Source organism: Perca flavescens, chromosome 16 (assembly GCF_004354835.1).
Source record: "Perca flavescens isolate YP-PL-M2 chromosome 16, PFLA_1.0, whole genome shotgun sequence".
NCBI classification, from domain to species: domain Eukaryota; kingdom Metazoa; phylum Chordata; class Actinopteri; order Perciformes; family Percidae; genus Perca; species Perca flavescens.
The window spans coordinates 33,952,867-33,967,925 of record NC_041346.1 but is presented as its reverse complement, the minus strand read 5'-3'; the positions used below and the strand labels follow the sequence as shown (position 1 = coordinate 33,967,925).

At 38.8% G+C, this 15,059-nt stretch overlaps 1 protein-coding gene across 1 annotated transcript; it reads right to left on the bottom strand.

Moving 5' to 3' along the window:
• Positions 1–13,077: 13,077 nt before the first annotated feature.
• On the bottom strand, positions 13,078–14,613 carry LOC114570583 (uncharacterized). Its single transcript, XM_028600906.1, has one exon. It carries the CDS (start codon positions 14,611–14,613, stop codon positions 13,078–13,080), a length of 1,536 nt encoding a protein of 511 aa, XP_028456707.1.
• Between the last annotated feature and the right edge of the window lie 446 nt (positions 14,614–15,059).

Genomic DNA, 15,059 nt, shown 5'->3' with positions numbered 1-15,059 from the left:
CGGTGTAGGCCCGGATTTCCGTCAAATTGTATTTTCACTCTCGGTCATGCATCCATAACGTGCGTTGACTCACTCATGGGAACCTCAGCATGGTGACTAGGGGTTGTGTGACCTCCTTCTGTATTATGGTTGTCGCAACCTCTTATTCCTTCACTTTGATCCTCCTTGCTGTATCATATGTCTGATTCTCACTTACTTTTCCCTAGGTTTTGCCGATGCCCGGATAGGGATTCTCGTGATTGCTGCCCTTAACGGACCTCGTGTTATCGACGTCCTCTAGGAGCACATTTTACCTGATGTCATCACAGCACGGAGCATCAGGTGGCTTGTCTCTGACATTGAATGCAGCTGACTCACCTATGCTGACTCACGTCTATGTTGGTTGCACGCAGACGCACTCCGTTTCTTATCTTAGGTGATTACTCATTGCTCAGGCATTCTGGCTTCCTCTCACCTTATACCGGGAGTTTCCGGTCTACATTGGTTAGCTATCGTTTAAGCTGGTCTCATCAGAGCTCACGTTTCATCTTCGCTTATCGGGTCCTATATTCAGTTGGAGGCTGCTCTTATTTCATATCAAGGTAATCAAGGTATCTCCGGTACGTCCCGACGATGTGACGTGTGCTACGTTGACATTGCTTGCTTACTATTATGTATGAGCCTGAGATGCCGTGGTTTGTCTCGTCTCTATAGTCTGGCATTACCCTGCCTCCGGCCGAGATGCCGTGATACTATTTGCCTTTGTTTGCCGGCTGTGCTGACCGGCCAACTTACAGGACTTATTTCGCTCTCATTTTTCGGGGGTTTTATTGCTGCTCTATGGGAATTAGGTCGCTCTCGTTTTTGGGGGTTTTATCACTACACTACAGAGTATTTCATTCATATGGCATTTTCTATTCTAGATGTTATCCGTTCATTATTTAAAGATCATACTGGGCAGGATTGCCAGTGCCGGAAAATATGCAGAGGATGATAAATGGTTGGGATTTTATTGCTTGGCCAGAGCCGCCATATGGCGTAATGCCGAGATTTATTTTGCTGGTTGCAAAAGCTGGGTCGTCTTCCTCTGCTTACTCATCGCATATTGCCGTACCGGCGGAGATGCCGCGTCATGCCGGGCTGAGTTGCCGTACCGGCGGACATGCTGTGTTATCCTGGCCTGAGCTGCCGGCACGAGTCGCCATTGACCGAAATACAGGAAGTATTTCACATGCTGTTCTGTGGACGGATCACTCCATTTGTTTTCTATTTCCAGATCCATGGAGATAACGTGTATCCCAGCCCGAGTTGCCGTACCGGTGGAGATGTTGTGTTTTCCCGGCCTGAGTTGCCGATGCCGGCTGGTGTTGCCGATAACCAAAATACTGGTAGTATTTTGCTGGCTGATTTCATTCGCTTTTCTCATTACAGACCATTATTGCAGTTAGGTAAGTATATCTTCTTTCTTCTACAGTGCCTGACAAAAGTCTTGTCGCTTATCTAAGTTGTAGGAACAACAAATAATAACTTGACTTGTAGTTGATCAGTTGGAATCAGAAATGGCTTATATAAAAGGCAAAGGCTTCTGGATTATGCTTATTATACCAAAATTAAGTATTGTATCATTCATTGAGTTTTATCATTGAATTAATTTCTCATTGAACAGAAAGGTCAGATTTGGCTTGGGCAAAAGTCTTGTCGCATACTAAAATACAGTAATGTACGGTAGAAATTATACTTTATTTTAAATACACAAACATGCTACAATAACATCAGAGCATACTTAAAGTCATGGTGCCTTGGGAAAAAGAAAATGAGCTTGGAGGACTCCATCCATACGTCTCGGCAATGACGCAAATAACTTATTGATGAAGTCATCTGGAATAGCAAAGAAAGCAGTCTTGCAGGACTCCCAGAGTTTATCAAGATTCTTTGGTTTCATCTTCCAAGCTTCCTCCTTCATCTTACCCCAGACATGCTCAATTATGTTCATGTCTGGTGACTGGGCTGGCCAATCCTGGAGCACTTCGACCGCTTTCGCTTTCAGGAATTTTGATGTGGAGGCTGAAGTATGACAAGGAGCGCCATCCTGCTGAACAATTTGCCTCTCTTGTGGTTTGGAATGTAATGGTCAGCAAGAAGTTGTTGATACTTCAGGCTGTTGATGTTGCCATCCACTCTGCAGATCTCTCGCACACCCCCCATACTGGATGTAACCCCAAACCATGATTTCTCCTCCACCAAACTTGACGGTTTTCTGGGTGAATCTTGGCTCTATGCGGTTTCCAACAGGTATTTGCGGCAATTGGATGCAGTTCAATGGATGATTCATCAGAACAATCAACCTTCTGCCACTTTCCACTGTCCATCCTTTCACCAAGCTGTGGGCATTGGCAAATGCAACACAATTTTTTAGTTGTCTTCTGTTTAATGCTAGTTTCTGAGCACTAATTTGGCCATGGAGACTACTTCGTGAGAGAATTCAACAAACTGTTCTTATAAATACAGGGATTTCTGGTGGCCAGCCCAGAAAAGCAAGAAACGGTCCTCTCGAACAGTTGTCTTACGGGGTCTGCCTGACCTGGGTCTTCACCAGTTTCTTCAAATGTTTTTCTTATCCTCTCCACTTGACGTTTGGATACATTGAAGATGTCTGCCACCTCAGCAGCAGACTTGGTCTTCAGGCTCTTTATGATTAGCACTTTGGTCTGTGGTTGAATCTTTGGCATATTGTGAGAGGTCAAGTTGGACTTCACATGAAGGTGTGGTGTGCTGAAGTCCTTTTTATACACACCCGGGAATGTGTTAATTACAGTATTTGTCACAGGTGAAGCTCTAATCTTTGATTGGTTGAATCATTTAAAGACATGACAAGACTTTTCTCAAAGCCAAATCTGACCTTTCTGTCCTAATTCAATGATAAAACTCAATGAATGATACAAGACTTTATTTTGGTATAATAAGCATAATCCAGAAGCATTCACCTTTCATATGAGCCATTTCTGATTCCAATTGATCAACTACAAGTCAAGTTATTATTTGTTGTTCCTACAACTTAGATAAGCGACAAGACTTTTGTCAGGCACTGTATAACTAATTCTTGTAACGTTTTTTGGGGGATTATCATGGCTTCCTTACCCTTTAAGAATTATTTTCAAATGATGGAGTCTATAGCTCCAAAGACGTAGCCTACATTTTATTAGGCTTACGTACACTTTAAATTCATGTTGAACTATCTATAGTAAGGCCTCCTACTAACTCCCTCTTGCCTCTGTTCATTATTCCGGTGGATTGTCCCTTGTCAAAAGGTTGGATTAAGCAACATCTGGAGTTGATTCTCCTCAAATTTGGCATTTCAACACAGCATTATTCAGGGCATTCATTCAGGATAGGGACTGCGGTCACTAAAGGAATTTCTTGGACCTCACTGCAAGACTGGGTCGCCGGTCTTCTTCGGCTTACTTTTCATACATTTGTCCTGACGTCACAGTCACACTCACCAATCAACGATTCCTAAAGCGTAAGCTTGCATATAACCGGTGGTAGTTGAAGTTTGAAGATGCCTACAGGAAAGAAAAAAGAGAAAGAAAACTAACACTGAAGAACAAGATATGCTGCTGGAATCGGACCATGCTTTAGCCGCGGGAGGAAAGGAGGAAAATGGCGACTACGACTCGGCTAGAGACGAGGATTCTACTCCCAGTAATGCTGATGTCGTGAATGCAATCAAAGGTATGGAAAACGCATTCAAGGGGATGGAAAACCGAGTCTCAAATAAAATAGACAGTGTATTCTCGCTAATTGAGGAAGTTGCAGACAGAGTGAAGAAAGCAGAAGAACGTTTTTCGGGGGCTGAAGACGAGACTGCTCGGCTGCGGGCTCGTATAAAAGCATTGGAAGCTCAGGTGAAATTACTGACGGAGAAAGCTGATGAAATGGAGAACCGGAATCGGAGGAACAATCTGAGAATCGTGGGTTTGCCAGAAAACGAAGAAGGACGAGATGCATGTGGGTTTTTGGAGAAATGGCTGCCAACACTTCTGGAATTGGATGCTAACGCCCCGCTAGCTTTGGAGCGAGCGCACAGAGTCGGACCACCGTGGCGGCAAATGGTAAATGCAGCAGTTTTCCCGCCAAGAACCCTTATAATGAAGTCCCTGAACTACAGACAAAAAGAACAAGTATTGAGAGCGGCTAAAGCCAAGGGCATGCTTATATATAAGGACCAATCAATTCGAATCTATCCAGATGTATCTGCGGAAATTCACAAGAAACAGAGGGCCTATGATGAGGTGAGGAGACGACTTTGCAACAAGGGGATCAACAAACACAGGATTGTCTTTCCTTCCCGGCTCCTTCTCACACACCTGGAGAAATCCACGCTGTTTGACACCCCTGCTGAGGTGGAACGCTACATGGCAGGATTGGACAAGCAGTAGAAATTAGAGCTACAGGTTGAACTGCCGCCCTCTTTTTCGTTTATGCCAGAGATAATTCAGGTAATTAGACTCCTTACCTCACTCACAGAATGAAGCTTAATTGATTAAAGCAGCCTACCTTTTTCTGTTTTGTTTTGTTGTCAATTTATGCAGGCATTAGCCTGCAAAGTTTATCTTGGTCTTGGTTTAGCCTGGTTTTTTATTTTTTATTTTTTATTTCTTGTCTCAACATGACGGAATGAGATATGTTCGCCTTATAGACTGGGCAAAGCAGGCAGCTGTTTTTATATTGACAAACTCTGAATGCATAGGCTACTAGTCCAATATGGCATTACTGCCTTGTACTAAGACTAAGTTAGCTGTTTCTTTTTATTTCCTTAGTTTCTCTTTTTTTTTCTTCCTTTTTTACATATGCGTATCTTTGGATGTTTGGAGTTAACAGCTATAATGCTGACATATATGCTGCACATGTTCTGCGGTTAAAAACTGGAGTAGAAGTGGACTAGCAAGGTTTTGGGTTGCGCAAAGTTAGGAGAGGGGTTTCCAGCGCCTGCGTGTTCCTCACTGGTGTGTGGACCATACAGCTGCATGTGGGAAGTGAACGACTGGAGGGGAGGGGGTAATCCACATCGGATGGAGAGGACTTTTATGCAATTCAAGTTCAGGTTAAATGTATGTGTGATGTCTCTTTCTGTGTTTGTTTTCCTTTTTATATTATGCTTCTCAAGGCTCAATGAATATGTTACGGAAAAAATGTTAGATCATAACTTAATACCTATGAAAGAGGATGTCTGAGATTGGAAAGGTAAAATTCCTTACATGGAATTGTAGGGGAATGGGTAACATTAAAAAAGTTAAACAAGTAATGGACAGAATTAAACACTTACAGGCAAAAGTGGTCTTCCTACAGGAAACTCATATGAAGGCAGGAGATACAGTTAGAATACAGAGGAGATGGCAGGGTCAGGTATTCTCCAGTTGCTATACTTCAAATGCAAGAGGGGTAATGATTGTAATTCATAAATCCATTCCCATACAGGTTGACAAAATAACTAAAGATCCAGCAGGTAGATTTATTAATTGTTCAATGATTCTTTTTCTCAGATAAAAACAATTTAATTAATGTTTATGGCCCTAATGACGATAATCCTAATTTTTACAGTGATTTATTTCTCCAAATCTCTAATTTATCAGGGCAATACTTCATGAATTACACTTTGGACCCAATAAAAGATCGTTCAACAGGCATTGATAATACACATACAAAATCAAGAAAACTGATTCAACAGTTCATGAAGGATTTAAATCTGCTAGATATTTGGAGATATCTTAACCCTAATTCAAGAGCATACTCATGCTAATCTAGTACCCACCAAACATACTCAATATCATGGTGTGGTTATCTCAGACCATGCAGCAATAACATTAATGTATATCAATAGCAAATTGGTGAGCGACCCCCCTAAATGGCGTTTTCAAACAGGATGGCTCCAGGATCCATCATGCATAGCATTTCTAGGTAAACAGATAGACCTATACTTTGAAACTAACACATCTGAAACTTCAGCATGTATAAGATGGGAAGCATTTAAAGCATTCATTAGGGGTCAAAGTATAGGTTTTTGTAGCTCCAAAGCCAAACAATCTAGGCAAGAGATGAAACAGTTAGATGAACAGATCACCCAATTGGAAAAAGATATACAATACAACTGATAATGCAGATGATTTGCAGATGATTATAATAAGCTACTGTCACTGAAGGCCCGATACAATGATTTGTCAGCAACCAGAGCAGCTGCAAAAGTACTGAAAATGAAGCAAACCTTTTATGAACAAGGTGATAAAGCAGGAAGACTACTTGCATAGCAGATCAAACAAAGACAAACTGAACGAGCAATAACTACAATTTAGGGTCCATCAGGAAACATAATAGATCCAGTGTTGATCAATGAAACATTTAGAGAGTATTATGAAAAGTTGTATAGTGCAGAGTGCTCTCCTAACTTAGAATTTCAAACACAGTTCTTAGATAATATTAATCAACCACAGATCCCCGAGGAAGATAAAATTAATCTAGACAAGGAATTAACATTGAAAGAAATTTCTGAAGCTATTGATGCGATGACAGCAGGGAAAACAGTGGGACCGGATGGCCTTCCCATAGATTTATAAAAAATGTAAAGAAAAACTTCTAACTCCCCTTGTTGAAATGATGTTGGAGGCTTTCAAGGAACGCCTTCTCCCTATGTCTGTGAGGGGAGCACTAATTACATTACTACCAAAACCTATGGAAAACTAACACACGATGTGAAAACATGCGGCCAATAAGTCTTCTCAATTCAGACACAAAAATATTATGTAAAGTTTTGGCTAAGCGCTTGGAAGTTATACTACCTGGACTAATAGGAGAGGACCAAAATGGTTTTATACAACGTAGGCAGGGATTTCATAATGTTAGAAGGCTTCTCAACATTCTTCATGACCAAAGGGGCGAACAAGATACTGCCGTTTTAGCACTGGATGCCGAAAAGGCCTTTGATAGGGTAGAATTTATTTTTATTTGAACTACTGACAAGGTTTGGCTTTGGGGAGCAATATTGCAAGTGGGTTAAGTTACTTTATAACAATCCTGTAGCTGAGGTGCTAACAAATAATATGATATCCAAACCATTCGCCATCTCTAGAGGTGTTGTGGCTATATTGCCGACAGGGTTCACCTCTCTCTCCTCTCCTCTTCACAATCTCTATTGAGTCTTTTGCAATTGCAGTTAGGAAACATATGGGCATAACAGGCATTACTGTTGGTCAAATAGAACATAAAATTGCCTTATTTGCAGATGATGTCCTGCTGTTTTTAAAACACCTTAGTAACTCTATCCCTGCTTTACAAGAACTCATTAGTTCGTTTGGAAAGATCTCAGGATACAAGATCAATAATTTTAAAAGCATGCTTATGTTACTGAATAAGGAAGATGGACAACACCCCAACCATCGTGCATCCATTTTCAAAGCAACGGATTGCTTTACATATTTGGGCATAAAGATCGTACCAACTCTTGAGAATATTGTTTCAACAAATTATGACCATCTTTTAGAAAATATTAAGAACTCCATTGAAAGATGGACATCTCTACCCACATCCCTAATAGGTCCTATAAATATTCTGAAAATGAATATTCTGCTCAAGCTCTTATACCTATTTCAAAATATCCCTTTGGCGCTTCCTAAAAACCTTTTTCTAAGAATGAATAAACTATTTACTAATTTCATATGGAATAATAGACGTCCTAGACTCCGCCTTTCACTTTTATATTTACCATATGATAGAGGGGGGCTTAAGTGTCCTAATTTGCAGTGGTACTATTGGGCTGCACAATTAAGAACCATCATGTTTCACTTTTCTTCCCAAGCTACTCCCTCTTAGGTGGATATGGAATCATCTGCAGTTACATCTGACCTGCCTCTAAGTTTGTATCTATATTCCTCAGAATTCAAGGAGCTTAGAAAAAAAAATTCTAACCCAATAGTCTTAAATATGATAAATGTATGGTTTGAAATTAAGAAATATTTAGGCATCCCCAATACCCTATCTTGTTACAGACCCATCTGGGGCAATACAAGGTTTAAACCAGGCTGACTGGATGCAGGTTTTAAAATATGGGCAAATAAGGGGATTAAGACAGATCTATATTCCTCCAGGAAACTTATGTCGTTTGAGGAATTGGTTCGTACATTTGATATATCTAAGCAACATTTCTTCAAATTCCTACAAATTAGGAATTTCATTTAAATTTCTCAAAGTTACTCTTTAGATATGCCATCTTTATCAATATTAGAGAAAGAAGTGGTAAAAGATTATTATAGCAGAGGCTTGATTTCACTACTATATGGCATTATAGTGTCAGGGTCACAGGACTCCTCAGATAACAAACTTGAAGCATGGAAGAAGGATTTAAAAGAGGACATCCATGTGAATGACTGGATGAAGGCGTGCAAGGAAGTTCAAACCCAGACAGTAAATGTCAGACTGAAACTATTGCAATACAAATGGCTGATGCGAACTTACATAACTCCCACCATGTTACACAAATATAATGAAAATATCCCGGACACGTGTGTTAAATGTATCACTTTTAAAGGCACTCTATTCCACTGCGTTTGGGAGTGTGAACATATAATGAAATTTTGGAAAGATGTGAAGTGCATAATAGATAAAATCCTGAATATTTCTGCAAAAATATTTATACTACATCTATACCCTCTAAACATACCATTGAAAAGTAAAGAATACGCATTAATAGACATGTGTCTATTACAAGCAAAACGTCTTATTGCTTTACACTGGAAGAACATAAAGGCGCCAAATATAGGTAATTGGCTGAAAGAAATGGCAATAAGTATGTCTATGGAAAATGTATCTTATATTGTGAAAGGTAAATATGGGAGGCTTAAGGAGGTCTGGAACCCTTTTTTATTCTTTCTTGAACGTGGGGGAAATGACGTACCAATGGCTGATTAAGAAGTTGTGTCAAACTTAAGATGTGACAAGAAGCTTTTACTTTTCTTTTTAATTTATTTGTTTATTCATTTTATGTATTTATTTATTTAAAATCTTTTTTTTTCTTTTTTTCTTTGCTATTCTTGGTATCTGTCATGTGCATCTGTTTTTCTTAGATGCTGAACGGGCTTTGTATGTGTGTGTAAAAAAGTTTTGATATGTTAAAAAAATCAATAAAAAATATTGATGAAAACAAAAAAATACAGAAGTGTGTTCTTTTTCCTTCATGTTCCTTCCCTCTACTCAGTCAAGTTTTGGGGGTTACATCATGGTTCCCTACCCCTATATATTAAATGTATTAATATAACAGTGGAGTTTAATTTCCAATACTCTGTACAGCTACATGCTCTTGTACATTAAACCTTTTGCATATCTGCAAACTAGTCTCTCCTGATTGAAATGTAGCTCAGCGCAAATTCTTTCAGGAAGACCTAACAAGTAATCAGTCCCTCCTAAAGCGAATCAGCACTGGAGGCGTACACCTTCTGTTAAACCAATCAGGAAACGGCCAAGGATCCCATAGGCCAAAATCTGCTTCTCTCCCTGTGCTATCAACTGTCGTTCCAAGAAGACGTTCATCCCTCCTCTTCCCTCCTCAGTCTGGTCTTCCGGCCCTTCTCCGCCACCACCCGTGTCTGGATTCCATCGGGGGGTTAAATCATGGTTCCCTACCCCTAAATTAAATGTATTAATATAACAGTGGAGTTCAATCTCCAATACTCTGTAAAGTACTTGCTATTGTACATTAAACCTTTTGCATATCTGCAAACAAGTCTCTCCTGATTGAAATACTAAACATCAAAAGATTTAATGGAGCTGAGCGCAAATTCTTTCAGGACGACTTCTTAAACATAATCACTTCTCACTCCCCTGAAATGATCAGCTGTAGAGGTGTTCCCTTTAGTCTTAACCAATCAGAAGCAGCCATGAAAATCACAAGCCAATCACTGCACGACATCCCTGTTTTAAACCTGTCTCTCTCTGCTGCTCAGTTGTCATTTCAGGACGAGCGCACCGCCCTCCTCCTCCCCTGCTCCTCTGGTCTTCTTCCCTCACAGCTCCTGGGTCCCCTTCCGGCAGGTCTCTCCCGGTGCCCTTCGGTGTTGGTCTCCAGCTCCACATGCCACCATCAGTGTCTAGGCTCCATCAGGGGGTTCCTACCCTTTTTAAAAGTTCCTTAGAATTTTTAAATGATGGTGGAGTCTAATCTCCAAAGACTGTACTGTACATTTTCAATAAATCATCACATATCTGAAACAAAGTCTCCTGACTGAATTGTGTTTGACCTGAACTTTATTAGACTGATTCACATTCAATATTTCGGTAGCACTGCATATTACGACTCGGTAATAAGATGGTAATAGTGGGGTAACAGTGAGATAATAAAGAGGTAATATATAGGTAATAACATGTAATTACCAAAGTAATAACGTGGTAATACATCACAGTAATAACATGTAATACTGGGGTAATAAGGTGATAAGGTAACAGATGTAATAAGTAAGAAAGGGTTTGACAATAACCATATGTATATCTAGGTAATGGTAATATACATATATTTATATTCTAATAACGTGGTAATAATGGGGTAATATATGTTGATGTTTTCACAGTATTATAGGCTACTATCAGCGTAATACCTTCCAAATTAGATAAAACTTCTTGGAATTTAAAATTGGTAATTACCATATTATAATGCTGAAATGTATCCACCTTTATGTTCCAAACATTTCCCTTTTGTTTCAAGGTAATACTTTATGTTAATTTATGTTAATGATGTTTAATCTTGTGGCTTCTTACCTGGAAATGCTTCTGGTAGTTTCTGTGTAACAACCATGAATCAGTACCATAAAATGCAAAACTGCCTTTTTCTATTGTATTACATGGTAATATTAGAATAACAGAAGTGTAGATATTACCTGGATATGCTTCTGGTAGTTTCTGTGTAACAACCATGAATCAGTACCGCAAAATGCAACATTGCCTTCTTCTATTGTATTACATGGTAATATTAGAATAACAGAGGTGAAGAGATTACCTTGAAATGCTTCTGGTAGTTTCCAGGTAATCTCTGCACCTCTGTTATTCTAATATTAACATGAAATGTTTCTTTTCCTGCATGCATGTAACCCTGTGCAATCTGACCAGCAGCTAAACACCATCCAGCATCAAGCACTGGAGACTGGGATTGTCGTAACTCAGTTTATTTAGAAAGGAAACTGGGAAATGAAACACAATGACCAGTTGCTTACGTATTGATGTCACAAACATTATACAATCATAATTGTAAAAACAATATAACTACACAACACTGTGATGCAGCAGTATATACAGTAGTTAACATGTAACCTGAAATAAAGGAAATACGTAATGTATTGTCATACAGTGTACATAGAATAACCTATATTGTTTATGTAAATAAAATAAAATACACTTACATGTAGCACAACCCAAGATAACAGTGGGAAAACTAGCTTAATGAAGCGTACTGATAGTCTAATATGAGCTATCAACCATCATCAAAAATATACATATTGCACATCAAACTTTCTGACAATAATTAACAAAGATATCAGAACAGTATGTCAGCATCTGTTTCACATACCGAGAATGCTACCAAAGGCATGGAACGTCGAAGATTGAAGCGGATTGTATGGAGAGATAACACATGGTGCAAATGTCCTACAGTTCTCAAAGGAACACACACACTTGTGGAACAAACTATATACTATATATCAAGATAATGGTAATATAGTTATATTAACATTGTAATATGATAATAATGGGGTAATATATGTTGTTTTCATAGTATTCATTTAAAATATTTAAATACTTTACAAATTATATATTTCATCTTGTGACTTCTTACCTGGAAACATGTCTGGCAGTTTTTGTGTAACAACCATGAATCAGTGCTGCAAAATAATTACCTGTTTCTATTTCATTTTGTTCTGTTCCCATCAGGACATTAGTTCACTAACATGTTTTTCTTCTCCCATTGCTGGCAGTAGTTTGTTCCACATGTGTGTGTGTGTTCCTTTAAGAACTGTAGGACATTTGCAATTCCAGGAGCAACAACAGAATATAGTAAAGAAGTTATTAGTCTTTCTTTTTTTTGTTACTTCACATATACACACACAGGAATATATAGACGTGCATTAATATGGATTAACATGCAGAGCACAGCGATCAGTTAGGTAGTTTCCAGGAGGATGACTGGTACCTCTCCAGCTACCAGTCACCACTCACACTAGCCTCTTCTTCAAATATACATTTACTGTCAATATATTTAATCACACAAAATGAAAACAAAGTACAATAAAACAACATAAATGGATTAACATGTGTTTTGTCTTCTGAAATATTATAACTAGTCATTAGACATGAACACACATGGGTATATCATATATAATCACACCTATTGATTATAATATACATCAAATAAAAGTCCATTAGATTTCATGGCTGAAGCGTGAAAGTTGAGAAGAATATTTCTGTCTGAGTTCAGTTCTGTAACATCATCTGTACAAACTGATTAACAAGATAAGGAACCATCATGTTTAACATATTTATATGGATATTTATTAATGTCAGTGATGTGTTTCTGTCAACATCACATTAATATCAGAATAAATCAAAGCCTTTTATCTACTGAACAGCACGTTAGAAAAGCATTAAAACATTAAACTTACACAAAGAAAACTGAAGAATGATAAATATATTTATGATGTGACTTCAGTTTGTGATATAGAGGGAGAGAGCTGCTGTACTCAACATTAAACAGCAGGGGGGGGGGTCCTCACTGCATATAAAACCAGAGCTGTTCTCTAATCTGTAGTAATTTATGATGATAAAACATGAAACAAATAGAACACAAACAGAAACAGTTATTACATCACAGAGGGCGCTGTTTCCAGGAATTACACATTTAACATTTAAAAGATGATTACATTTTTAATCTCATCACATTTTATAGATTAATTTAATAGAACTACAATGAAACATTTGCTCATCAGTGTGGAACTTGTTTTCTACACAGCTGGCTGCTCTCAGTGATTCTGTTTATCTACTTCATCACTACTTCTTTACCAACACCAATTATTAATCTCTTAGTTTACCAGACTTGTAGCGCAGCGCTGCCTTGATTCCTTCATCTTTATCCATTTTACGTTTCATCTCTTGCAGTTTTTTCTCCTTCACTGCATCTCCTTTGTCCTTCATCTCCTCAATCAGGATGTCCAACTGGATATGAGTGGACAGTGAATTTACATTCAGGGCGATCTGCTCCAGGTGGACAACATGCTGAAAGGACTTTTCCAACAACCGATCTTTTTCTTGCTGAAGTGCTTCCATGTCTTTTTTAAGAGTTTCCAAAAGGCTTGACTTGTCCTCACTTTCTGCCTTGTTCTTTTCATACTTCTCCTTCCTATCCGTTAGAGTTGTCTTAACTTTCCTTGTCTTGGTCACATAGATCCAGGGGTTTTTGGGATGCCTTGATTCATCTGAACACTCACCCTCACAGTCAATGCATTGTTGTTCCTTCACATGATCTGATGCAGGACACTTCCCGGTACATACAGTGCAGTGGCCATCTTTTATGACCTCACATTGTTCTGGATACCAGGCCAGTGGGCATGGATAGTGACAGTTCTCCTTACAGACAGTACAGCAGACAGCTCCTCCATAGTTTAACCTAAGTGCCCACAACCTCCTCTCTCTTACAACTCTTTGTTTAACTTTGTAGGGCTCATCAACTTCTTCAGTGAACTTCTCATTCTTCTTCATCTCTTCTTCATGTTTCTTCAGAGCTTTCTGAGTCTGTTGGATTTCTGTCTGTTTTAGATCAATCTCCTTGATTCTCTTCTGCAGGTTGTTGATGCAGGCTGTCAGTTTGATTTGGGATTTCATAACTTTAATAGTTGTCATCAGGCTCTGATAGGATTGTTGAGTCAGGAAATCAGCAAATTCACCCATATGGTTAATTGTCATTACCCATGCAGCTTTTAGAGCATCCTTATTTTTCTTTGTTTTCTCTCTGCTCTGGTGGTTGTTGAACATAAAATGAACACGCTCACCATCTTCGTCTTTGGCACATTTAATGTTTGCATCCTTGAGAGCTTTCAGAACATTTTCAGGTGTCACACCATCTGAGTGTGAAATGAGGGCAACAATATTCTTCTCTATGTCTTTTCCAAACAGAGAGATCACTGAATCAAAGATGTACCTCAGTCGGTCACTCAGTCGATTCTCACTCCCTTTCATCACTAGACCCACTGCATTAATCTCATGAACTCCATCTTCTGACTGGAACAAGTCAGTTAATCTTTGACTGATGATGTCATCATGTTCGATCCCATCAGTGGTTCCGTATCCAGGAGTATCGATGATGGTCAGAGAGTAGGGCAGAGGTTTACCTTCAAATCCAAAGATCTGGTACACGATCACATCTGATGTCTGACTTCTTGATTGACTTCTCTTCTCCTCCTCTACGATCTTAAACCAGACATCATCCTCCCACTTCACTCCCATGGCGTAGTTGACCAGAGCGTTGATCAGAGTAGATTTTCCTGCTCCTGTTTCACCAACAAGTAAGATGGTTTTGTTATTCTTGTTTTGACTTTTTTCACCAAGCGTCATTCTTGTCAGAGTTCCAATGTTCTCTTCCTTTGTTCTCGGAGGTTGAACGTCTTCTTTCTTTGGTTTCAGCTGGTAGATAGTGGGATGTCCTGGTTTGATTAAATCACTTATGGAAATGATGTTCCCATATTTGGATGAGGCATATCTGTAGTAAAGACAAGTTCAAACATGGCTGAACATACAATTAAATACATGAAATCACTCTACCTAGCCCTTGTGAATGCTCAAACATTAAACTATCTATGAACTAAACTGTTACACATAATCATATATTATGTCATTATTCACAACAATCAGCTTCATCAACAATTAATAACTAATGAGTAAAATAATATTAGTGCTAAAGGAAATAATTAAATAAAGTCTAAATTGTAAATGTACTCGGACACTGACTCTGTACTTTAGAGACTTTAAAAAGCAGTACTAGTATTATAATGATGTAATAA